Raw genomic sequence first — 27,129 nt, 5'->3', positions numbered from 1 at the left:
TTTCGGTTTCTTCATCTGTATTTTGTACATCATTAAAAGGGTGATTGCAGAAGGTTATGTCTCAGGTTAAAATTGTATGGTTTTGCCTATTTGGATATTTTTAACAACTTGAAGCACGTGTTTTATCATTAGCTGGTAAATTTAATACGGCACCTATGTTCAGTTGGGGGGGGTGATCATTAAAAAAAAAAATGAAATAGATGAGTACATGAATCAGAAGTCAGCCATCTAGCCAGAAACTCCTGTTTCTGGCAGCATTTTTGTTTTGTTTTGTTTTGTTTTTGTAAATAGCAGTGACTGCTAGAAGTTGTCAGTACTGGGCAAAAAATAGATAGGGTTGTTGAATTGAATTAAAAGCCCACAGACAAAGAGCACATTGACGTAGACACAAATGACATGCAGATTTACAGATAAAGCATTTTTTTTTAAAAAAATGGAGCAAATGGTTATTTCTTAAAGCACCAGGGAAAGCGTGTTTCATATGGTGAAGAATGACAAGGCAGTCCAGCTGAGGGAGAAGAGGGTGAAGGTCCCGCCCCTTGGTATAGTTTTCCTTCTCTTGGGTTATGATGCGCCTGCTATTACTCTGAAGAGCTGACCATTTTTTCTGCCTTTGGTTCTAACATGGACAATGTCCACAAATACCTATAAAATTTGTTATTGTAAGGAGGGTAGAATTCTCTTTTTATGCCCTATTAATCTCTCTTGAAAAGATACACAGTGACTTTATTTTTCTGAGAGTGAGAGAATGAAAACCTGGTGCAGCATGACGCCAGTGTCTCTCTCTCTTCGTAGTAGCCAATTTAGAAAAAGTCATTCCCAGAATCTTATTTGGAGCTCAGGATGGCAGAGGGGTTTGGTTCCATACCCTTGCATCGGTGATGGGTACCCCTCCGTCCAAGAGGACGCTGGGCCCTATTAGAAGCAGTCTGATGTAACTGGGAGTCATTGTCTATGTACAGTGAAGGGTTCACTCCTTGGGAACCAGCTTTTGAACACGCAAGCAAGCATGCATGTATTTTTGGTGTCATATTTAAAAACCATCACACACATACACGCCACGCAACACTCACACAGCTGCATTTATTTTAATGATTATACATTCATATGAATGCATGTAGTGTGTTTATTTCGAAGTGTATGCGTTTCAATAAAAGCAGGTGCAGAGTGAGGGTGTATGGTGTGAGTGTGGAGTACGAAAATACGCATGCTAATGCATATGTATAGGCGGAGGAGCTCTGCAGAGCTAAATCACACATCACACATTGTGTGCACTTACTGCAACGTGCACTCATTCCAACCCCAGGTTTAAAAAATTAATGTAAAATATGTACGTACCAATGCAGTTATATGACATGATCAGATAAAGACGTTGGTACCCTGTACACAGTGTGTTAAAACATTAGTATAATAGATAATGCTGTTACGACGCGAGAAAATTTCAGTCATTGACAGCTCTGGTATAACTTTAAAATCCTGAATTTCATGTTTTAGCTCTTAATTGGAGAATTTTCTCATCATCTTAATTGGGTCTCCTAAATGAAATCATACCCCTCTCTCAAGACTTTCCCACATGACTATTTTTTTTTAAGTCTACCTTTTCTGAAAATTTATGGAGAATTTATATAATTACTTGTTTTAAGTACTTTTTTTCCCTTTTGAATTAATGGGCATATGTTCTTTAATTGCTACCGAAGACACCGGCTTTTAGCATATGTCATTCATTCAGTTATTCCTACTTGATGTCTTTTTAATGGAAACCTATGGCTAAAAATAATTGCCAAAGCTTCGAGATTTATCCTTTCCAGTTCACTTCTCTGTGTTATTGCCCTTTAAAGGTGGCAATAGAAGAAAATATATCCGTTAGTGCCTTTTAGAAATAAAACCCAGAGTTTCACTCTGATCCCACCCCGTGGCTTTTTTCCCTTTTTTTTTCTTCTACCCCCTCCTCTTATCTTTGGCACACTTTATTTTCCAGTAAAATAAAGAATGAAGATGGATTATTCAAAACTGATAACAGTAATGGACCATCATGTAATGTTTTATTGAATTTGAGTTCTGTAAATTACGTGGTGGAGAGAAATTTGCCTGCTTAAGTATAAGAGAGATGGCTGCTGTGTTTCTATAATTCTTCACAGTGTAATTTAAGCAAAGTCCACTATCCATATCACTATTGAATAAAAGGTAAAAAGGTGCTATTACCCCAACGTGACAGCTCTCCTTTAGTCTCCCCCAATGACAGAGATAAATGTGTCTGCTTATAACTTACTTGGCGGAAGTCCAGAGCAGGAAGTGGAGTTTGAAAATGGTCTTTCACCTGGGCCTGTGTTTAAAAATTCACCAGACCACAGAGGCAGGTAGCCTTGAAGAATATTCTACATATTTTCTTTTTAAAGTAGGGAGGTTTTATCAAATCATATTTTTCCTTCTGAGGCTTTGAAGTTCCATGAAACTGATAAAAATCTATTTGAATCAGTGATTATGTTCAAAGAGGAGACAAATGGGAGGCCAGACCGGCTTTTTGTTCGGATTGGCAGTCTCTTTCGCTTATCTGCTGTTTTAAAGAATTCATAATTAGCATTTGGAAGTACTGATAATATTTATTGAAGGTTTTTTTCTTTTCTTTTACAATTACTAATGAATTTTACTTGCAGTAACTTGTAAACTCTTTCTGGAATGTAAAAAAAGGTTTAGGAATTCATCAGTAAGCTTGCTCTTGAACTGAAAAAAAAAAAAAAAAGAAAGAAAATTCTTATTTAACCACCATGTAAGACAATGCAGAACCATTTTATGCTTTCATATATAGAGAACATATCGAGTTATTTGAAGATGTGAAGTCCCAATGAAAAGCAGCTTCTCATTTCCAATAGAATTAATATTCATGAGGTGCTGGTAACTTATGGCATAACATACAAATTCTCAAGTTCTTTTCAGAAACAAGAACGGCTAATGATTTTGTTTAGTTTTCTTCAACAAATTTATTGAGCACCTATGGTGCACAGTATTGAGATATTTTCGTCCTGCTGTTTCGGCATATTTGCTGAGATAGCAAATAAGGTACAGGACATTATTTTTTAGTATGAAGAAGAATTTTTGGTAAGAGATCCCTCTTACTGTCCCCCATGAGGGATTTACCACAAGTGACATTGACCTAACTTGGCAAGTCTGAACTGTATTTTTGACTATAGGCAAATGGAAATGGGCATACATCTTGAATCCATAAATGTAACTATTTCAAGCAACAACAACCTGAAAAGGACCAAACCATTCATTCCCATATCCGGATTCTTATAGCAGTCATTTTGCATCCAGAATTATTCTCACATGACATGATTATTTATTTATTTATTTTTTGGTAATTAACACATTCTAATCAAAACATTTCCTAACAATATTTTCAAGCATTTCCACCAGGGGGCACTCCCCTCATTGAAAGCCTGGGCCAAAAAAAAAAAAAAAAAAAAAAAAAAGAAAGAAAGAAAAAAAGGAAGAAGAAAGAAAGGAAAAAAAAGAAAGAAAACCCAAAAGGTTTCTAAAAACACCCAAGATGTCTGTCTACACTGGCTGGTTTAGAGCTCTGTGTGTTCCAAGGTTTGAAATAATCGCTTTAAACCTTCAACATATTACAAGCAGAAAAACTACACTTGCTCTAGCCAAATAATTAAATGGAAATAAAATGTTTTGCCCCTATAACACTTTATGCGCTCAAATGGGAAGTCATGCCAACATCAAAATATAGGTAGAGAAATTTCTAAATCCTCTCCCAAGGGACCTGCTGTCTTCTGCGTAAGCCATACAGGAATGCTTGGTGTTATGTTAGCAAGACTTGATAGAGAGTAGTAGTATGTATTTTTTCAGGTCGTTGCTTTTCTCACCACAGTTCTCTGCTGACAGAGGAAGTATTTTATAAATGTCTAATTTCAAATTCCCCAATCTGCAATATTTATAGGATTCCTTTTTTTTTTTTTTTAATTTATTGATTTTTTGCAGAGAGAAAGGGAGAGAGCTAGAGAGCTAGAAATGTCAATGAGAGAGAAACATCGACCAGCTGCCTCCTACACACCCCCTACCGGGGATGTGCCTGCAACTAAGGTACATGCCCTTGACCGAAATCGAACCCGGGACCTTTCAGTCCGCAGACTGATGCTCTACCACTGAGCAAAACCAGCTTCGGCTATAGGATTCCTCTTAATCTATGTTTGTTTGTTTTTTTAATTACTGAACATTTAGTGTAGGTCAACATCTTAACCGAGTGCCACAGTAAACATTTCATTGAAGGCTCACCTTGAGTAACTTAATAATTACCATTAGAATATACCTGTGGGTAGCATATCTAAGTTTCTGTCACCCATTTGCAATGTTATTCCTTTTGTGGTCTGAATAGACATAATTTATCCACGTAGTACATATTTATCAAACACAGAATAGGCTTTGTGCTGGAATAACAAAAATGAGTATTAGAATATTCAAGGAATTAGAACATTTTAGTTGTTAGACTGTATTTTTCTATCTCTATTTCTGTGTAGTTGATGTGTATTACTTTGCCAAGCACATCTTGTAACACATACCATTTGGTAGGGGAGAATGGAGAACATGGATTATTTTTTTTTTTTTACACCTATTTTCAGATGTTTTTAAGGCCTGTATTTTTCGGTTTTCATGTGACACATCAACACAGTCGATCTAATTAGTTGGCCTTGTGCAAATTAAATAGCTGGATGATTGACTGCCCGTTTGACTGAATTTTAGTTAAACTGGCTGGATGTTTTACTCTTGTGTAAACTCAGTTGCAGTGTTACTTGTCACTATTAGGAATGAAAGGACTACATTCCCTGCATTCTTCCCTTACGCATCTCACCGTGAAACTTAATGTTTGGGTCCAGGTTCCTGACTTCCGTTGCAGAGACCCAGGGAGAGATTAAAATGCACTCTTAAGCCCCCTGAGCCTATTAGAGGTTCTTTTTTCACGGCAGCCTGCAAATCATAATAGCGGACAGTACTTGACTATACTGTCTGCATCTGTTTGGGCTCTTTGGGCAGTATCCCTGAAGAACCAAAAACTGGGTTTGCACTCCTAGGAAACCGTGAAAAAAACGCAACTGTTATCATCTTGGGACTTACTCATTTTGACTTGGCACTTGATCTCCCCTTCCCCAAATGTATCCTTTCACCCTTTCCGCAGAGTTATTTGGAAAGTAAAATTTGCAAACTATACTGAGGTCTGGACATTTTATTCTGAGCTATATTGTATTAAACTGATTTTCTGGCTAAATGTAGATACCAAATGTGCCTTGGTATTCCAGGCATTATTTCATGTACAAGATCGAAGTGGTAAGAGCTGCTCAGCCCCTATCAAATGGTCAGAAAAATTTTCTAGTCTTTCAATGCTATATATCCCGTAAATAAAACTGGGGAAAACCACCCATTTTTTAAAGCATTCTTCCAAAAAATTAATAAAAGGGGGGGAGTGCTCTATTGTGGAAAGAAACACTTTAAAGGACTTTACTAATGGTTTGTAAGTTCCTTCTATTAGAAATACATATTTTTATTTCTCAAGAAATTTAATAGTTACAGAATTGGATAATACTCTTTTTCTGTGGCATGCTATCACAGATTTTTGAAATGTGGAGAGATGTTTATGTATTTCAGATTTAATCTTTGGTTTTTGAAGTTCAGAATTTCAACCTGTTACCAAGAGATATAGCATAGCGAGATAGTATTTAGTCATTGGGTCTGCCAGTGTAGTTTCCTTAAATGATAAATACAAAGAATCATTCGTCATTGACTCTAATAATTTTCAAATAAATAACTTAAAATACTGTCTGTGAAAACAAAGCCTTAATCTTAGATGATGCTTTTGTAAAATTCTTTTTTTTTTTTTAATTATTTAACGCTCACCAGAAGACATGCTTAGAGAGAGGAAGGGAGAGAGAGAAAGAGAAAAACATCGATGTGAGAGAGAAACATAGATCCTTTGCCTTCTATAGGTGCCCCCACTGGGGATTGAACCCGCAAATCAGATATGTGCCCTGATGATGCTCAACCAAATGAGCCACTTCTCGCTGGGCCATGGCATTCTTTTTTTCCTAATACGTTGTGGTTCATTTTTCTAGTATTTTCTTCGAAAGTTCTATTTCTCCTGAAATAGCTTTGCATCTTTACATATCAGGCTGTTGGCATTCCACTGTCTTTGTCTAGGCAGCTTGAGAACTCTGCCGTTCCATGCTGTCGTATTATGAGCATTTCATTTATTCTTAACTTCCCTCGATCGTCTCCCTCTGAAAGATTTCATGGCAAGTTAAGCTACTCAAAGGAAGGAGACCAATTAGGCAGTTTCGGTTTATGGTATATGTAAAGCAGATGCTTAATAAAATTAGGAATACAATTGAGGCTCTCTTCTCTACCACTTCAGTTGTAACTAATATATTCCTCCGCAGAATTAATGCTTCTGCCTGTTCCTTTTCTGAGCAGAGTGGAGAAGAAAAGGGAAGGGTTGCCGCTGGCCGGGCAGAGCCGGGAGCAGGCTCGCTCACCCTGTCCCTTTCATGCTTTCCCTGCAGGGCTTGCTTTCAGAGATTCTCCGAAAGGAAGAGGACCCCAAGACCGCATCCCAGTCTTTGCTGGTAAATCTTCGGGCTATGCAGAATTTCTTGCAGTTACCGGAAGCTGAAAGAGACCGAATTTACCAGGATGAAAGGGAAAGGAGCTTGAATGCCGCCTCGGCCATGGGTCCTGCCCCCCTGATAAGCACACCGCCCAGCCGCCCTCCCCAGGTGAATTCTGCTGCTTCTCCTTATGCCTTTCCCTTTGGCTTTTTTTTTTTTTTTTTTTTTTTTTAATGCCTGATGAAGAATCTCAACAAGGAATTAGAAAGATAGGTGGACAGATTTAAACACACACACACATGCCTAGAGTGGCTTGGGGAAATTTTTGACCCCAAGCACTACTTATGGTATAAAAACAATAAGCTACTAATTAAGGGGAAAGAAACTTGCCTCGTATTGCTTCTTCCTTGGGGTTCTTTGAGGGATGAGAAGTAGTCTGTAAATGAAATATTTATCTCTATAACTATTATGTAAAGAGGTATTCTAAGCTTAATTGGGGCGGGGGGGGGGAGGGGTTGGGGGGAAGGGGAAAATAATACAGTCCATTTTATTCCCAGCAAGTGTTAGAACTGCCATTGGAATGGTAAATAAATATAAATAAATAAATAATTCTATTTGTATTTATGCTTTCCGATACGAAATGCAGCTGGTGCCAATTACACAGCATCTCGTTTGTAATCTTTCATAATTAAGTTTAATACAATCCTGGAAGGCAGCTTTAAATGGAGCTGATGAGGAATTCCATGCGTATTCCCAGAAATGGGCACATTTTCTGTTTTCCAAAATTTTACATTTTTTAGGAAAGACCAAGGTCACTCTTCCAGGTAACTTTGTGTATGTGCATCTATGCTGTTTGTTTTTTAACCAAGTTTAAAAGGTAGCCTCATAACTATTATGAAAATTCAAGTTAATATTAAATACCAGCTATTAGATACAAGTTTTATAGTGGATTAGATTTATAATCCACAAGCAAATTTATTTCACATATAATTTCTGGCATGTACAGTTCTTAAAAATAAGATCAATAAAACTGGATAAAAATTGAATATGGAAGAGAAATTTAAAGTATTTATATAACCTCATGTCAGAATGAAATTAAACCTTGATGATCATTTCTTTTCATTAATAGTAAAAAGTAATACATTTCCAAGTGTAGAATTATAGAAAAAGCTCATTTAACACTAAACATGAAACTGCTTCAGACACTCCATAAATAGGGAGTACATATTGTATTTAGCTACTTGTTGAGGATCTTAAACTGTATGTTGTAATGTTTGAAATTATTTTTTTTTTTTGAAACGTTGCAAAGGTCCATCATTTAATGAAAATTAATTAGGCCTTGATGTTTATAGGAGCAGACTGTAAGGGAGTCATTACTGTCATTATGAACAAGAAAGCCATGCTTCTCTAGAAGAATAGAAAGAATATATATATATATATCCTTATTATAATCGAGCTCACCTGCACACACACACACACACACACTCACACACACACACACAGCTATTGAATTTGGTCTATAAAGATGTCTATAAAATATTTCTTAAGAAAAAGAATAACTCTTTATATAGATACATAATTTTTATTGTAAGAGTGACTAAACAAAAAATCCTGTACTTAGACTCGGTTTAATGTGTGGTGTGTAGCGTTAATACACACGATTGTTAGTTAACTTTGTTCCTGTCGTCATCACTGAATCTGCAAGACCAACGAAAGAACGACTTATTTAAGACGAGTATGAACTTTAAAAATGTATCCAAAATATTTAACTTAATGATTCTTAATACAGCTTTTGTTTTTAACATTCCTGGGATTTTAGTGCTTCTTTTTTTTTTCCAAATGGAATTTTGTTGTCCTTAGTCAATCAAGTTTTGTGTTTTTTTTTTTCTTTAGGCAAAATGACATTAATTTTTAAGGGTTATTTCTTTCCATATACTATTAAGGTACTCTTCAGCAGCTATCTGTAGCTGCTGATAAGTTTGGATAGAGTATATAATTTACTTGGCTTGAATTATTGATTAGCTGATTGAGCCACCCTTAGCTGCATTTGTTCTCAAGAAGCATTGAGACCAAGCCCTTATCCAGGTAGTTCTGACAATGTTGAACATATAAAGCATGTAGATACTGAGTGTAGATTCTTAGTGAAACTCAGAGGAGAAAAAAAAATGTTTATCAATCAAATTTTGAAATGATTATCTGATATATGTGTCTAATTTTATTCCACTGCTATAATATAAATCTTTATGGTATCTTATTTGCCCCACTGAGAATCTTTTTGCATTATTTAATCTTATATAATAAAGAGCTAATATGATAATTAGACTGAACAGCAGAACGACCCTCGGAATGACTTCCGGACAAGGCCAGGGCTGTGAGGGCTGAGTCCCTTGCACGAATTTCATGCACCTGGCTTCTAATATTATTATAATAGAGCTCACAATCATTTTGTTCACCTTTTATTCTTTAATAATAATTCAGTGAATTAAATTTTTTTAAAAAATTATAATAGATTAACAGTATTATCATTGTCAAACCAGTACTTTAGATTTGAAGGGAAAAAAAGTGTTATAGAGCAGTTGAATTAGTATTTTGTTGCAGCAGTTGAAACCTAGTGCCTGCAAAATTTTGTCTTTTTCAGTTTTATATTTTGCCAGAGAGGAGTCTTTGTGAAATCACTGTGCATTTCATTTTCCCCAGAAATGAAGAGATTTGAAATTACAGTGAGATAAGTTGTGTATTTGGGTTAAAACCCAACTCTGATTTCTTTCCAGTGAACTTCATGCTGCAGACACAGCTCCCCGCCCACCTTCAGGCTTGGGAAATTGGATTCCTTTCCAGGTCCCTCTGTAGACTTTAGGTCATACTGAAGATGGTTTAGGTGTTTCTGGTTCAAACCAGATCGAGCACCTAGACTATTGAGAAACTCATCAGATTCTCAATCATCTTCAAGAAGGGACTTCCTTGGTTTGAGTCAAACTCTAGGTTTTATTCTTAGGAATGCCATCCCTGGTTAAGCCCAGACTAGCCTCAGGAATCACCCAGGCTCTTGGCTGGCTCTGCCGAGGTGAGGTCCATCTTTGCACACCTGTCCCTGGCACTGCAGGAGGGGCAGCCATGCTGGGAGCTGCTTGTCATTGGGGTAGTAGGCTCTGGCCCAGACCTGTTTAATGATACTCAATAGTATATTCTCACAGCTTTAACTGCTAATTTAAGAAGCAAGATTACCTTGCACTTGATAATGTTTCACAGTTTTCTCAGCACCTTGATGTATATTAATTCACTGAATCCTCAGGCCAACCTTTCCGTAGGAGAAAAATGATAAAAAACGAGTCTAAGGTTCAGTTAGAGTTTTCCAATCCCCTGTGAATTCTGTTGCTCTTCCCTCTACCTCAGCCCCACCTGCTCAAAAATATAAACGAATGTGACAGAAAGGGGAAAAATAAACTTGGGGACTTTTTCTATTTGCCATAGAAGATAGGAAGTTTTATTGTTAGATTAGGAAGATGCACAAGAATGTCATCTGGATAGAAAATACTGAATGTTTGAAAGATGATCCCTGTGTATTTCTGAGATTGGGGAGAACATTGCCCCCTTCCCCCTTTTCATTTTTTTTTTTTTAATTATTGTTGATAGTATTACAGATGTCTCCAATTTTATCTCCCCTTTATCTCCTGTCTATCCATGGGCTATGCATATATGTATATAAGTTCTTTGGTTTCTCTCTCCTTGTACCCCCACCCCCACAAAGAATATTGCCCCTTAATTTTGGTTGTATGGAAATATCTGAAAGAACCCAACCCCTCCAAAAACTCCTTGGTCTTAAAGGCTATTTTTCTGAATCTACTTAGTAGATTGAGTTTAAACCAGATGAGTTTATTAAAGGGGTTTTAATAATAATAATTAATGATTATTTTGTGGAAATTGGTTCCAAGGAACAGGTCAGTTTTAAGTTGATTTCTGTGTAGGTGGGTGCTTTCTCTAGTTTTATTTGTATGTTTTAATATGTGTGACTTTTGGGGGTAAATTAGCAATTTCTGTTTTCATAGGGACTGTTTGAAGGCCTATACTTACCAAATTATAACTTTTATATTAGTTATATAATTTCCTCCCTTTATTTTTTACAGTTCCTTGGTAATTCTTTAGTTTCCTCTAAAGGAAGGTGTGATATTTTATGCTTTAGAAAACATATGAAGTTCATGTAAGTTCATATATCATTGATTTAACCTGGTAGCTGCACCCTCTGTCTCTTTATAACAACTTCTTCTATAATATAATGAAACAGGTCTAGTTATGGGCAGGAGCTTAATACATGATTAAAGTTTTATTTGTTATAAATTCCTTGACCAACATTATTTTAAGATCTTATTTATATGCTCGTAAAATGTTTCCCATTAACAGTCATCTTTGGAAAGTTAGAGGACTTGGAAAACAATATTGTTTCTACAACCATAACCCTCTAGAGTCTAGACAGTGTTAATATATAAAAGTTTGATAATATGGACTACATTCCATCACCAATAAGAATGCCTTAAATAGTGCATTTCTTGCATAACGTTACCAAGAAAAGAAAAATTATGGTTGATATGCCTTGAAAAATAAATTCAGACTGGCTTTGTAAAATGAATGATTGTCATTTACTACTAAAAAAATAGATATTAATAAACTAGACTTAGCAAAGGGCCACCAAAATCCAGGTCCAGCATGCCTTCAAAAATAAGAATTTTTCCAAATAAAGAAGTTGCATGGTTTCTAAGATAAGCATTGGCATCAGACCGAGTTCAGTTTAGCTCTCAGCCTTGCCTGTGGACAAATGACTTAAATGTCTTTGTTTTAAGAGCACTTTCTCAACTTTTAAATGGGGCAGTAATCGTACCTACTCAGGGCTATTGTGCATGTTAGAGTTAATGTGTGTTAACACTATGCCCTGCACATAATAAGCAACTAATAAATGTTAGTGTTTATTTTCATAATTATTAGTAAAACTACATCAGACTTTATGTGTGTGCTCCTGCCCCAATGAAGACCCCGGTAGAGTCCATTGAGTGCACTGTGCATGTAATCTGTAGTACATATGTCGCGTGTAGCATTCATTTTGTAGTATGACTTGATGCATCCAGCAATACAGAAGGAAACAAAAATAGAATTTGATGGCATGATTTTCGTGAAATAAAAGGCAGACCTTAGGGCTGTGCCCTATCCCCACAAGGGCAGGCAGGTATGTGGCAGAAGCTTCAGTTCTTATTGCTTCCCGGCGCCGCCGTAATGATGGAGTAGCCCACCATACCTGGATAAAAGCTGCTCAGAAAGGCAACTGCATTTATTTCGCCTCCTGTGCTATTTGCAGAGAAGAGCCCAAGAGTAGTTTGTTTTGCCTGGAATGAGCTCCTTGATGAATTTTAATGTGTGATATAATATTAAAAGCTAAACCAGGATTAAAGAAGATTTTTTCTGTACTAAGCTAAAATAGTACTTAGTCGAGTGAGGTATAAAAGATTTTTGTTTCCATTTTTACCTGGGGAAAAATTCAGCCCTCATATTTTTTGAAAAGCCATCCAAGTCAGTTCGCCTTAAGCAATCGCTTGTGTTTAGGAAAAAATGTGATCCCAGAATGGTAATAGCTTTTCTATGATAAGATGTATATCTAAGCCAACAAGATGATAAAGAACTTTCCTAAATCTTTTTAAAATGAGTAATGCGGTTTTTATATACTTTTAAAAGTTGTTGCTCTCACTTTCTTTTCTTTTCTTTTTAATGTTTCATGGGCACTTATTTCCCACTTTTACTTTGTGTCTGCTACCAGGAAACCATTATTTGACTTTTCCCCCTATAATTTAAAAATCTTGCTTTTTTGATTCAAATTGTAATGGCTGTAAAAAAAAAAATATTAAACCAAAGAAATTTTTAGAGACAAAAATCACAATGTTGAGGCAAATGATTAGAACCTACCTGCAGGATAAATTCTTAAACAGCTTTTTTTTTTTTTTTTTTTTTTTTTTTTTTTTTTTTTTTTTAACAAAAGAATACAAATTATTTTTAAAAACATGAAACACCATGTTTCCAAAGACTGCTCTCTCGCAGCAATTGCTAAGCAGATTGCTACCAGAGAACTACTTCTTCCAATGCCCTGGACTTCGCACCCCCATTTCCATACCATCCAATCTCCAAAGCGCTTGAAATGGCTTTTCTTTTCTCTTTCATTTAAGCGGCGAGAAAAATAGGTATTAAAAGGGACCCCATAGGGTGATCAACTCTATTCTTTCGCCTCAAAGCAGGACCACCCCAGAGCAAAGTTGTGAATCTCACCAAAGTGACTTTGTAGGCAATTTATGGTAATTCGTTAACTCTTCTGGCTCCTAAAGTGGTGTTTAGCAGATTATTGCTTCAAAGCCCCGTGTATGTGCTGAGTGGCCTCCAGTCCTTCATATACCTCTGTGAGTGCCCTTGCATAGTAGAGTCACAGAGCTGCAAGGGGGACCCTGCAGATCTGGCCTCCACCCCTGTCTCCAGTTCACAGGGCAGGAGAGGCAAATGAGGCCCAGCCAGCTAGACACCTGTCCTGCCTCACCGTCCGTGTCCTCACTCCGGGCCTGTGGTCCACCGGGTTCACAGCTTTCAGTGCTTAGGCAGCGTCAAGGTGGAAGAGTCTACCTGTCTCTCTATGGCAAGCCAGATGTGAGGTATTTTGCTAACTGGCTAGATATCCAAAGGATTCAGAAGGTACCTTTAAAAGGGGCTCATATTGCCCTGGCTGATTTTGCTCCATGGATAGAGCGTAGGCCTGTAGACTGAAGGGTGCTGGGTTCGATTCTGGTCCAGAGCAAGTGCTCAGGTTGCAGGCTCAATCCCCAGTAGGGGGTGTGCAAGAGGCAGCCAATCAATGATTCTCTCTCATCATTGATGTTTCTGGGTCTGTCTTCCTCTCCCTTCCTTGATGAAATATATATATACATATATACATACATATACACACACACACACACACACACACACACATACATATATATATATATATATATATATATATATTTTTTTTTTTTTTAAAGGGGCCCATATTTACTCACTACGAGCAGAGAATTGAATAGCCTAGGATAACCTTTGTCCCACTTTTGATGCCAAATATTTTGGGACAGTGTGAAATAAACCTGGAAGACTTGCAGCCAAAAGAACTCCTTCGTTTATTCTAAAATGCATTTCATTTCCTAGTGTTTATAGCATATATGAGAAATGGTCCAAGATGCTAAATTTCTCTGGAGAACAAAAACCTGGGTTCTGTAAAGGACTCTAAGAAATCGGGCCCTTCATGAATCACGTTGCCAGGAAAAACATGGTCCTGCATCCTTAGTAACTTTCTCATTTAGATTTTTAATCAGTAAGAAGGAAAAAAAAGGGGGGGTTGCCAGTTACTTGCTTCATATGTAAATTTACCAGAGTGGTCAACATAACGGCGTAATAAAAAAAATTAAATTTGCAGTTTTAAAGATTGATAATAGTATTAATACATGTTGAGGGTGTGATTTCATTTCCCCCAGAAAAATCAGTGGCATTTTTTTTTCTGCTGGCACCTGTTTATCATTATTTCTAACAGCACTCCTGCTCATCTTCCATTCAGGATTATACATTTTGGATATTTTTTTTAAGCCACTGATTATATAGTTTGTGTAACTCGCAGCAGTGTTCCGTTAAATATTGTGGAACATTTTCTTATAGTCTGGTTCCACAAGTCAAAAAGAAACAATCCCAGACAGGGGTGCCAGGAAAAGATGGAATAATTGCCCAGAACAGCTTGGACAGGCACGTGTAAAACGCAACCAGCCTTTCTGATAATTAAGCAAGGCACTCTACCTGTTTCATGGATGGATAGAAGATTTAAATACGCAGCTCTGCAAATGGCTTTGTTATGGGAAATTTTTTAAATGAAACACGAGGAAAGAGTATATATATATAAAAAAAGAGCCTAACATTAAAAAAAGGCCATCGTATATAATAACTATTAGTGATGCAATTGTCTATCAGGCAACAAGCACCCAGTGAAGATATAGCACTGTGCATGATGACTTTAATTGTGAATTTCCTTTGTTAGAATTGCAACGGGAGGTAATTGGGAAACAATTAGTTTAGGGTTTTCAAGTCTTTGGAACTATTTAGCTTTCCAGAAAACTTACTTTATGGCATTATAATTCCTTGTTGTCGGCTGGCAGTGGCTGTCATATTATAGAGGCAATCACCTGTGACAGTGTGACTTCCTCAGCTTAAGCAATCCGATCTCAGGGTAATAACTGAAGCTGAATGACTGCACTGCTGAGCATCGTGATCATCGAAAGGAGCGGCAGTGTCTAGCTGGGATGCTGAGCCTGGGAAGCTTCAAGACAGTTTGACCGATGAGAAATGACAGTCAATGCTCACAATGTTTTGTAGGTGAAAACAGCGACCATTGCCACTGAGAGGAATGGGAAGCCAGAGAACAATACCATGAACATTAATGCTTCCATTTATGATGAGATTCAGCAGGAAATGAAGCGCGCTAAAGTGTCCCAAGCATTGTTTGCGAAGGTCGCCGCGACCAAGAGCCAGGTAGGAAGAGCCTCGATTAGGCATGGAGAACGTTTATCTGTCTTCCAGGATGTCTGTTTTCTGTATGCATGTGCATCACTGAGAGGCCACGGTCTCCAGGATTACGTACCGAACTCTCTGGTGAGACCAGAATGTTCAGATTCTGATGCTGGACACTTTGGTTTTATTTCCTTCAATAGCCACCCTCCAGACCTAGGACTTCTTCATAAATCCCTGAGTCAGTTTATAGTTGTTTTCAGAAGAAGAGTAAAACTTAACGAATAGGAAGTTTTTCAGTCTGGTCCATTGTGGTGGAACAAATAACTTGAATTACTGTTGTTTCATCATTACTTAAATGACCTTGATTTCTATCCTAAAATACTAGAAACATTATGGTTTCTTCTGTTCCAGCTCTGGCACCTATAAATCGTAAGTGTACTTATTAAAACAAATTGACACACACACACATATGTATATCTTCGCATATGAATGATTTGTTTTATATAGCTATGACACACAAATGGAATTATAATTAGAAAAATTGTCCCACCTCTGATCAATTATAAGGAGAATGGAATTGGAGGAGTTACAAATTCCTACAAAACAAGATAGAAAGCATAACAAAACAATGCAGTTCTTCATCAGTGTTATCGCTGTATATTGATAATTTATGTTCATCGAAAGCCGAGTCATCTATATGCAGGAACTCACAATTATCTATAAGCCCTTGTTCAAAGCAAGAATACATCTTACAAGACCCAAAGAATACTACACTGTCTTTGCTTTTGATAATGCTACCAAGGGGAGAATTTAGAGGCAGGGGCTCAGGTAAGATTTCGACAACTATTGAAATTGTAAACAAGTGTATTTGTATTATTGTTAATGAACCCTCCTTTATAATACACTGTGGTTAACTTTGATAAGAATATACAGAGAGTGTTTACAGTAGACTACTTTTCTGAGCTTTTCCCGCAGTTTCACTCTGTCAGCATTAATAGTGGGCCTAGATGGGAGTTTTGCTTTAGAAAACGTTGTTCTTGTTTAAGTTATAGGCTGGATGAAATACTTAAGGGATATCTTGGAAATGTTATAGAAAAATGATTAAGCTCAAGCTGTGGACTGTAAAAATTATAGCTTTATAGGCCACATGCCTGCCTACCCTTCAATCACTGTCAAAGTGATAATTTCTACAATAATATGTTTCTTTTATTGTGAGATTCTAAACATCAAGTGCTGTTTAAACATTAAACGGAATTGTTTATGTTAGTGCCGTACTCAGCGTGTCATACATCAGGCCACCGTAATCTCTCATGGAATGTAAAAATCTGTCATGAATCATGGCTTGTATATCGGAAATTACTGTAATTTTGATTGGAAATTACAGGGCTCTTGAAATGTTTCTAATTATGATAGAATGTGAGAGCCGCTGCAAACCTGTGTGCGTCTTCAGATGTCTTCATTTACATGCCAAGACTATGCATTAAGGGGAAGTGTCCTGTTCTCACTTTACCCCTCACCCACCCACCCTGCGCATTCTTGTTTGGGCTGTTAGGCTAAATCGTGATGAGGATCTCCTATTTAGATGTATGTAATCTTGCTTTGCTCTCATACTACATCTTTTCTGACCTAGCCAATTACATTATCAAGGGCAACGGACTTAAGTTCCTACAAGGCCAAATACTTTCCCTAAATCTCCAAAATAGACAAACAGAGTAACTAGACGTGTATTCCTGTCAGGCTTAAAACAAAGAAAAATGAATTTCAAAGCTTTTTTGTTGTTGACAGTATTACACATACCTCCCACCCCACCCCCTCCCTTTATCTCCTCTCCCTCAGGCCTTCACTACCCTATTGCTCATGACCATAGGTTGTGCATATAAGTATATACGTTCTTTGGTTTAAAACTTTTTTATATCTTTCACTTACTTGCTTGCTTATCATAGGTCATTTGATTTATCTTGTCCCCCCCTTTCCCATTTTTTTTTCTAACTAGAGCAGCAATTTTGAACCCTTTTCGTTTCATAGCACACACAAACTAATTACTAAAATTCTGCTGCACAGCAAAAAACATATTTGTTGTCAATCTGACAAAAAAAAAAGGTATACTTTTGATTGATTTATAGAAAATAATAATAGTGATTATAGTTTGCTCAAAAGTGCCCATCCTTGTATATTAGGATTTTTTGGTACCATGAATTAACCAATTGGAAGCAACCTTATTATGATAGAACTCTTATTTATTATTTGACCTATATATTTATGGTTCAAGACAGGGCGTTCACACTGGACAGCTATTGTTGTTTTGGCTATTCTCATTGTGGGTTTTTGTTGTTGTTGTTGTTGTTATCTTTTTGACAATCTAAGTGAAAATAGGTCAGTGCCCCTGATTAAATAATCAGGTATTACATGTTTTAAAAATTCTTGTGGCACACAGATTGAAAACCATCTGACTATAGCACAGCCCCTTAATGGTTAGCAGCCCCTTGCTTACTTTCGTTCTTTTCAATGTCATAAGTTCAATCCTCGCTGCCTGGGCTAAGTCACTGGTTTTGGATCTTTTCAGACAGTGGCGGCCATTGGTTGATAAGGGCAGGTGAGTGATGTCCGGGGGAGGTTTTAAATGTTCTTGCTCTTCGCAACCCTGTCCTGCAAAGCTCCCCAGGAGTCTCTTTCAGCCATGTCGCTTGGCAGCTTCTCTGAGTTTGCCAAGATGGTGTTTCCCGAACCCCCCAACGCTGTTAGCCCGTCTCTCACTCCTGCTTGGTAGAGAGTCCCAGGGCCCGTTGGTGGCAGTGGCATCACCACGGGAGTGAACCTGTTCACTCCATTCTCTCAGGTGCCTATTCCTAACGCCTAACTTACGGCACCTCCTGACAGAGCATCTCTGTGGTTTTCTCCTGGTTGTGTAGTTTGGTTGTCAGCACCACCCTGTTGATGAAAACAGGCGGAAAGATGGATGGCTTCTTAAAAAGAAGACGGTCCCCAAACAGTGTGGAACCCTGAGGGAGGAGATCGAACTTCACAAGGAGGGTGGTTGTCGGCTTCTGTTCTCCTACCATGATTTTATTTTTTGTGATGGGGACAGAAAAACGAGCAAACAAATTAAAAACAAAAACCAAAAAAACCTTCAACTCAGACTGACCCTTTTCATGGTCAGAATTCCATTTCTATTTACACCTTGGAGACATGTGGCAATGACTGTCAGAATGAGGCGGAGGCCCCGAACATGGGGTTGAGGGGGGGAGGGGACATGGATAAAGCAGGTGCACAGTGTCGTCGTGTGTTTCCCCTCCCCCCCCCCCCGGTCCAGCTCCACCTGCTGCTGTGTCTTCCCTGATTCCCCCTCCAGGTTGACTTAGCATCCACCACCTCTTTTCTGCGAAACCCCATCCAGTATTCTCTATGATCTGCATTTAATTCTGAGGAACCCTGTGAGCTAGCGTAGTGTTCCCATGTACACAGGACTACTGAACAGGAGCGCCGATCCCCAGTTCTCTGCACCTGTCCTACTGTTGTAGTCTCCCCCCAGGGCTCCAGCATCAGTACCGAAGTTAAACCCAGCCCCAGGAAAGCTGAATTCGGGATATTGGACTCGTGGATAGTGGGAATGTTGGGGGCTTTCCTGCCTTCGCTGACAGTCTTAGCAGCATGGGGCCGGAATGCACACTTTTTCATGCCCGATGGGGAAGCAGGGTCGGGGGGCAGGTGAGAGGACTCCGAGGAGGCTGTGGTCCAGGCTGTGTGGTTGATATTAATAATAGTGAGAAATTAGTTAACCTTTTGGAGCCCAAGAATCTGTTAACAAGAGGAGGAGGAGGTTACATGGTATGATGTATGCAGAAGAGCTTTAAAATGACACAGTGCTATACACAAATAGGAAATGCCTTCCAATGTGCTAAGCAAGAGGCTCAGAGACATTTTTATTCTCTCTCTCTTCACGTATTTCAAATATAAAAGATAAAGCGTTAGGTAGATACCCTGAATGACAGGGAGCACAATTATTTGGAAGTTACTGCAGTCCCAGAACGTTATGGATTCAGACACATCATAGTTGTGCTAGGCACTGACGGATGCACAAAGTATTTCCAGTCCAAGAAACCCACTCGGTGGATGCCACCATTTCCCATGTATTCTCTCTCCTCTTCGATGAGTAATAGAAATGAGATTGTTTTTACCTCTAATAGAAATGTCTGAATAAAATATGCGGGTGCAACCTGGAAGGTAGGCGATTTTTGTGCTTGGATAGGAAAGCTGGCTAATGCCAACTTTAAAAAGATGATATGCTTTAAACATAATGTGAATAGCTACAAATGAATACCCTTTATATTCTGGGTATTCAAATAAGCAGCAGATTTTTGTGTGGTGTGTGTGTGTGTGTGTGTGTGTTTTCAAGTGAATCATATTGGAATTCTATCAAACATTTAGTCTGATAACGTTCAAATAATTATAAGAGCAGAATTCGCTAATTTTACTGTTCAAAAAAAAAATAGTGATTTGGGTAATAACCATTACTGTATCAAGGTTCAGTTACTGTTCATTGGTTATAGTGTTTTCATATGGGAGATGGAAATGGAATTTCTCCCTTAATGGTGGCAGATGTTGGAATCTAATTTTATTCCCTGGCAAAGCCCCCCGAGAGCTCTGAGGCTTAAGGTGTGTGTCCAGCAAGGGGACATCAGCAGCACCGTAGGTCTTGCCTTGTACATCGACTTGTTACATTGATTTCCACGTGTGCGGAGGTGGAGTTTACAGAAGCAGTAACACAGTAAGAGGGAGGGGCTGTCACTGAGGGGCATGCATCGCCACTTGTGTTTAGAAAATGATTTCTCTCCTTTATTGAGCAGAGCATTTCTTTTCAGGGAAAGCAACTAGATGATGAAAATTCTATTGGACTGAGCATGCTTTCAATATAATCTTCTGCCTTCTCTGCCTATCAGTCCCGGAGAGTTAGAGGACTCAGGCTGGTTGATAGGGACAGGTTTGAACACCAAAACAAGAGGATCTCTTCCTCTGGGAAAAAGCACGAGCAGTTGAAGCAATTTCCAAATAACTGAAAGCCTCTCGCTTTCTCCCATCCTTTCAGACACTTTTATCATTGAGATTGAAGGCCTCTAGCATGAGAGAGAGAAGGAAGGCAGAAGAGGGAGAACAGAAGAAAGCGTTAGTGCTCCTTTGGTGTATAGGTGTGTGTTAAGGGGGAGAGGGAGCATCTTTTTTACCTTTGGATTTAGAGATGGTGATTGGAATTCTTAAATACAGTAAGACATACTATATCACAACATGGGCTTGAACTAGGGCTAACCTGTAATTTTCATTGCTGGGAATAGGAATCTATAGTGACAAAAAATTTTAATCAGGGAACCATGATTGCATTCTGCATTCTAGCATGCGAGTGAAGGCATCTTATATTTGGTTAGAATTAAATTGCACTCCCCGGAAACGGCACCTTGAAGCTCTGTGCCGATTCACTCTTCTGGAATGTCCATGTGACAGACTTCGCTGCAACACGGTGTCACCTGTGCAGCCTCCCATGGAAGACACGCAGGAGGCCCTGCAGGTGTGAGAGTCCCGGCCTCTGTGAGTGCTGGGGCCACACCCTGTGCTGGCAGTCCCTGGTAGGATATTCACATTGTGGCCTCAGAGCACTTACTGGGCAAATAGAGTTTCCTTCAGCCAGGGTCTGCGGAGAGCACTACCACTTTGCATATTGGATTGAGTTTTCATAAATGTAGGCCTATCTTTATCTTTAGCTTTTTTTGTTAAGAAAGACTATTGAAATGGACAGCTTTCAATGCATAGATATGGATGTACTCTACTCGCTTGAAGGTACATAGGTTGTATTTTTTAAGAGTTAAATTTGTAGATATGATTATAATCCCTTTTCATCTGAATTATAAAAACAAGCATGTGTTTTAGTAAATCTAGGGTTTGATCGAGGAAGTCCAGAATTTTTCAATAGAACACAACTTATTTGCTCATTATATTTTTAGCCAAAAAGTCATACAAAGAGGTGTTTTCCCCCAGGCATTTGATGTTACTATTTTAAACAGGGTGAACAGAAGGCTTCTGGTTATCTTATTGCAACTTTCAAATCATTTAAAGTTTCACTCTTTTCCCCTAAATTAAAAATTAATTAACTAGAGTCATGTAAATACATCTTCCTCATTCACCCACATAATAAGCTAACTGTTGCAAATATAGTCATAATTCATTAAGCCCACCAGTTCCTCCATCTTTAGAAAACGTCACAGGGATATTTTAGGCAAGATTTGAAAATAATCAGTTTATGAATATTGAGCCAACTCTTTCAAGTGGATCATGACGTGAGGAAGACCGAGGAAGGTCACCAGAGGAGTGATCCACTCGAAAGCAGATCAGTGTAGCCCTGGCCGGGTGGCTCAGTTGGTTGGAGTGTCGTCCTGATAGGCCAAGGTTGTTTGTTCAGTTTGGTCGGGATGCATGTAAGAATCAACCAATGAATGCATGGATGGGTAGAACAACGGATCAATATTTCTCTCTTTCTATCTAAAAATCATTAAATTAATTTAAAAAATTAAAGAGCAGGTCAGAGTGTACATACTAAAGCATGAGTATACCAATTATGTATTTGTAGACTCTGCTATCTAAGGCCACCTTTTGTCCAAAAGTGTTAGTAGAGGTTGAAAAGTGTGGACTAAGAATATCCTGTCAAAGTTCCTCTTCTTGGCAACTCCTCTGTGATCACCTTTGGCCAGTTGAAGAGTTAGTGCACTAGGACAGGGCTGGGTATCTACAAAATGGAAGTAGGGAAGACGCCGCACCAGTGGGGTTTGACTTTTAATAGGCATTGGTCTTAAACCACAGTGTCGTTCAGTTTAAAAGCTTAGCACACAACAGGAACACTGATATAATCCTTGAACAATGTGCCACGTTAAAAGACGAAGTGTTTTTCTCAGAAGTCTCAACAGTTATCTTTTATGTTTTTGGTAGTAAAGGGAGGTTTTATTTCAGCTTTATCTTCTTTCTTCCTCATATGAGAAATGAAAATAAAGGCCCTGTGAAACGAGTGAGCAGTGAAAATGCATTTATGCAAAATGACAATAGGAAGATAGCGCTGGCAGAAACGGCATCAGTAAAGTTGCACGTCAGTGAGAGGTGCTCAGAGAGGGATAGGAGAACTTAGGTTGGGAAGACGAATCTAACATGGTGTTTTTTCTGCCCTGACGAAAGTATACCGTTAATACCTTAAAAGTAACTTCTGAGATTATCCTTTTTTTTTTTTTTTAAGTATAGTTGTTAAGCTTTTACACAGGCGTTTGTTTTTGCGTGAAAAAAACAGCGTAGCTAAATCAGACCACCCATTTAAAAAACATATATGTACAGTCTATATTTTAGAGATTAGCCATTCTCTAATTTACCATGAAATACCTTGTAAAAATAAGCGCTCCAGACCGCTGGTGGAGTTGCCCTGCAGTTGTTAAATGGATGAAGCTATCTGTTTTCTAGGTCTTAATCTACCTCTGTGGTATGTTAATAGAGGAGCCTAGTCTGCTTTGATTTCTTGATTCAGCAATTCCAGTTGTCTCTTTGTGTGTGTGTGTGTGTTTTTTAAAATAATTCCCCTTCTAGCCAGGGTGCTTGAGGAATTGGGCTTAAACACACTGTTTCATAAACTGCCAGCCTCCTCGGCCGCCTCGGTGCCTCTGATTCTGTAAATCAGATCATAGACAGCATGCTGTCATATAATAAGGTGTCTGATCCTTATTACCAGTTTGTTGATGCACAGACTCCTTCAAATTGACCATTGCAACACATGGTTTCCCCTGAAACTAGCTGTGATAATTAGCGTGGTTCTAATGAGACAGAATGTCACTGATCTTGTGCTGAACTGTCGAGTATCGACGCTACGGATGGGAACTGTCAGAGCCTGCCATCTGTGACAGCGCTTGGCATATTCCGGTGGCAAGGTGGAGCATGCTCAATAGAGTCTTCTCAAACAAATGGCCCTCTTCTTGACGAGGGGGGTCTGGGTTCTGTTCCGCCGGGAGATCGTTTGCCCCAGCTTTGGCCTAGGCCAAGTCCATTTTGAGATCCAAATGCGAAAAAAAAATTTAAATCTGTTACGTGTTACAAAAGAGAGGGATCTTTTGTTTAGTAGGTGTATTTTAAGTGGCTTCCTTTCCTGTGGGTTTTTGTGTGTGTGTGTGTGTGTGTGTGTGTGTGTGCGCGCGTTTAATTTGTTTTTGCCTCTTCCAATTGCCCCATATTGTCAGTTAACAGTAACACAGTCATTTAAGGTACTTTTCCCCAATTTGAAAATCACCTTGTTTAAGAGAGATTTGTTGGGGAGTTGGGATAGCTCATAGAGTGAGAGAGCACTCTGGCTGAACACAGAGGAAGGGAAATGAGAGAAATCGTTCCGATGCATTTAGGAATACAAAAGTTGAATTGAAGAATTAAAATGGACAGGACAGTTAGATCTTTAGGCTCTGGAGAGGAGATTTTTTTTTCTTTTTTTTTTCTTTTTTTCTTTTTCTAGAGTAAAAGTCCAGTGCTGCTTATCATTCCAAAATATGCTTTGTTGCTTTTATTTCCTCCTCTCTGGCAGACCACACAGGGCTTGTTCTGAAGAACATTTTCACTAATCTGATCAGGCAGCCAAATACGCCGGGAAAACTGCTTTAATGATCCCACTAATTACCTCAAGTCAATATGAACTGTATTATTAGACTGAGGGAAAATATTCCATTAGGTCTCCCCCTTGGGAGTTTCTCCGCTTTGTGATGTCACCGAAGCCTTCACCCTCTCGCTTGTAATTAATTTTATTTACACACGCAGGCACGCACAAGGTCACACCTGCACAACCGGTGCTGGCCAGGGAGCGTGTGGCTCTCCGGCTTAATCAGATCTGTCATAATTACCATTCTGCATGTTTCTGACACACGCTGTGAAATATTTCAATTTAACTGCCGCTACCAGCACAACCAGATGTAGTGCGAGTGTGGCTGCATTGGAAATATTATTCCTCAGGATAGACTCTCTCCTCCTCCTCCTCCTTTTTCCAACCTTCCCCCTCCCCTCTTACAGCTAATGTGGCACAGAAGCTGATGTATCCTGTAAATCTTGAATGCAGCGCTAGATTGATAACAGGCGATTAGACAGTTTAACCACAAACAGCTTGTTCATTTTTCACAAATGAAAACCACATGTAGTGTAACTAAAATTTCAGGCTCTTTTTTTCTTAAGAGTTGGGGTGTGTGTGTTGATAATGTGCTTAAATAAAAATGAAATGCAGTGAAAAGGAGTGTTTAGAAAAATGGAGAAGTGGCCTAGTGTTTTGCAGGTTATTTTTTTATCAAAATCTTCAGCAAATCCCATGTTTTTCTACTTTCATCAGAACTTGAACAGAAAATAAATTTATTCTCCTTTGGGCTTTCCATTTTTTTTTTTTTTAAATGGGAGGAATACTATCCCTTTGTGCTATACCTTTTTTATTTTTTCAGTGTTTAACCTTTTATTTGAACCTAAATTATGAGAGAATTGCTATAGTTGAGCACATGGAGTTTTTTAAAGGACAGTTTCCCTTATTTTTATTATTATTATTTTTAATGAAAAGTTGTTGGTTTAGGCTTTCTGGTCATAATCCCAAATAATTCAAAACCAAAAAATGGACCCAGTCAGAAAATGTATTTTTTTAGAGATGATTATGGAGTTGAAAAGTCAGTGCATTCTATCTCTAGAGAAATATTGGAGATAAAGTGGTCCAAAGTACAGGCACAGTAGGTAAGCATATAAGGCCAAAGTTAGCCCCAGTCTCAGAAGAACCGAGCCATAAAAACAAAACAAAAAGGAAAAAACAAAGTGTTGGTGCCATAAGAAGGCAAAGAAGCTGGTAGAAGAGTAAAATTAAGGGATGAGGAAGCGATGGGAGTAGAGTGATTTAGTCCGACCTCAAGCAGGTTCACAGCAATCCATGTCAGAGAACATTTAAAACATAGATGTAGCCTTGTGAAATGGTTTTTAATGCCAAGTAAAATTCACTGTCTTTTTATCTTTGTTTTAACAGATAAGAGGTGCCTTTTCCCATAAAATAGTGGACTTTTTTGGCTCTTTGTTCCCTTTATCCATTTTCCCTCTTATTTACCTTACTTTCTCAAATGAAAAAAAACACACACAAAAAAAAACCCTTTACTTCCCCCACTTTTTTATTGGAACTTTCTCCTCTCTTCCCCTGTCGATTTTCTTTGTGTTTGCTCCATCATGTCTTCCATCTTTTTAAAATGGAAATTTTGCATGCCTATTTATATTTTCTTTGCTTTAGAGCCGAGATGGGGAGCGGCCGGCCTGCAGGCAACGGAAGGCCTGCGAAATCATTTGGCCTGGCCCTGCCAAGGCATTAGGGGTGAGTTAATTAAATGTTTGACCAAATATAGCCGGCTCATTTTTAAGCTGATAATTTTGCAATGGCCAGAGAATGATGTTATAAATATCCAAAAGGCCCTTGGCAGAAAAGAGCTTCCCCACCCCTGCTTTAGAGGGAAGAAAAAAACAAAACAAAACGTTTGCCTTCTTGTTAGAACTTCTTCCATCTCAGCTGCTAAGCCATTCACACGGTTAATATGAAGTCGTTAGGTCAGTTTCTTCACAAGGTCTCAGTTTAGCTTCATAGCCATTTTGCAAGGTGCAGTTCTTGTGGAAGGTTTGTTTCAATCCCCACATCGTGGCTCTGTCACAACACTATTTCCTGTTGAGTGGAGATAATGCCTCAGAATCCTGTCTAACACAGAGGTGAAGGCACCCACTGCTAACTACTGAGGCCAGCCCACCGCTGCTGTCATCACTTGCATTTTAGGTTTCCAAAGAGGTTTGATATACAGTTACATGTTAAAAAACAAAGCTTATGATTTCATTGCTACGGCCCTTGCTTTAATAACCCTGTCATTTTTTGCACAGCTATTTCAAGATAGGTTAGAGCTAAGCCAGCATGCAAATCGAATCCCATTTTACAATCGCTGGTAGAACTACACCCCTTACAGGAACCTTGCATTGTTCCTTTTGAGTAAAAATTTTCATTAACAATCTGTAAAATCATCCTGTTTTCCATGTTTGCAAACTTGAGTTGTGTGTTAGGATTTCTTGGTGCCTAGCACACCTGTTGACACAAATAGGAACGGGAAAGAGTGCAAACAAAGAGTTGTTGTTTAAGAACACTCTGGTATAGGTGGAGTTTGAGAATATCCAGTATTTCTGGTAGGTATGAGGGAAGAGCATGTCTTTTCATTGGATTTAATGAAACTACAATAACCCCATTGTCAAGAAAAACCTTTTAATTTTATTTAGGGACCCTGCTTGGTCCCCATTTAGTAAAAGGACAGTTTGCATGCATCTGTTAGCAAGTCACAGTTGAAGATGCAGCAGAAGTATAGTTAACAAACTTTATCCTGCCCACCTCCGTCCGCCATTCTGCAGTTGCTCTTCTTCAGTGCTCTCAAATCCTCATGAGAATGTGCAGGAAGGAGAACTGGCTCCATTGAATACTGTTCGCTGTTTCCTCTTGGATGCATTGCCTGCAATTTTCATGATCACTGTTGAGGTCATCAGTATTGTTTGCAGCGAAGTTCACGCTTTCATTCTGAGCTGAAAGAAATGAGAGGGTGTGGTTCCCGATTATTTGCGTCAGTTAGAAATAGGGGAAATTTGTAGACTAACAGATGGTTTATGTAATATCTTGTCCATCAGATTCATCTTTCAGAGAAAGCATGGAGGATTGTAAATAGTGGGAGCCCCACACCACTGCTGCCCGTTGGGTAGCCCCAGGCAAGTTGCTTAACCTTTCCAGCTTTGAACTTCGCTTAGGATAAAATAGGTTGGGTCAGATTATGTCTAATGCCCTTGCAGTTCCAGGTTTTGTGAGTTTGTTGCAAACGAACAAGTGCACAGGAGGGTAAGAGGATGCTATTTTGATTGAAGGTACTGCTGACCACCAGGTGTGTTA

At 38.6% G+C, this 27,129-nt stretch overlaps 1 protein-coding gene across 7 annotated transcripts in view; it reads left to right on the top strand.

Annotated features, from left to right (window-relative positions):
- SATB1 (SATB homeobox 1) overlaps positions 1–27,129 on the top strand; it is a 100,190-nt gene that overhangs the window by 53,569 nt on the left and 19,492 nt on the right. For 6 of the 7 annotated variants that reach the window (XM_036431576.2, XM_036431577.2, XM_036431578.2 and 3 more), the window contains 2 exons: positions 6,561–6,773; positions 15,021–15,176. In XM_036431576.2, coding sequence (XP_036287469.1) covers positions 6,561–6,773; positions 15,021–15,176 — 369 coding nt within the window. The remainder of the gene's footprint in view (positions 1–6,560; positions 6,774–15,020; positions 15,177–27,129) is intronic. The other variant, XM_036431580.2, reaches the window with a different exon arrangement.

Source organism: Pipistrellus kuhlii, unplaced genomic scaffold (genome assembly GCF_014108245.1).
Source record: "Pipistrellus kuhlii isolate mPipKuh1 unplaced genomic scaffold, mPipKuh1.p scaffold_m20_p_11, whole genome shotgun sequence".
NCBI classification, from domain to species: Eukaryota; Metazoa; Chordata; class Mammalia; order Chiroptera; family Vespertilionidae; genus Pipistrellus; species Pipistrellus kuhlii.
Note: the sequence above shows the minus strand (reverse complement) of the source record. Positions and strands in the feature narration are given on the sequence as shown.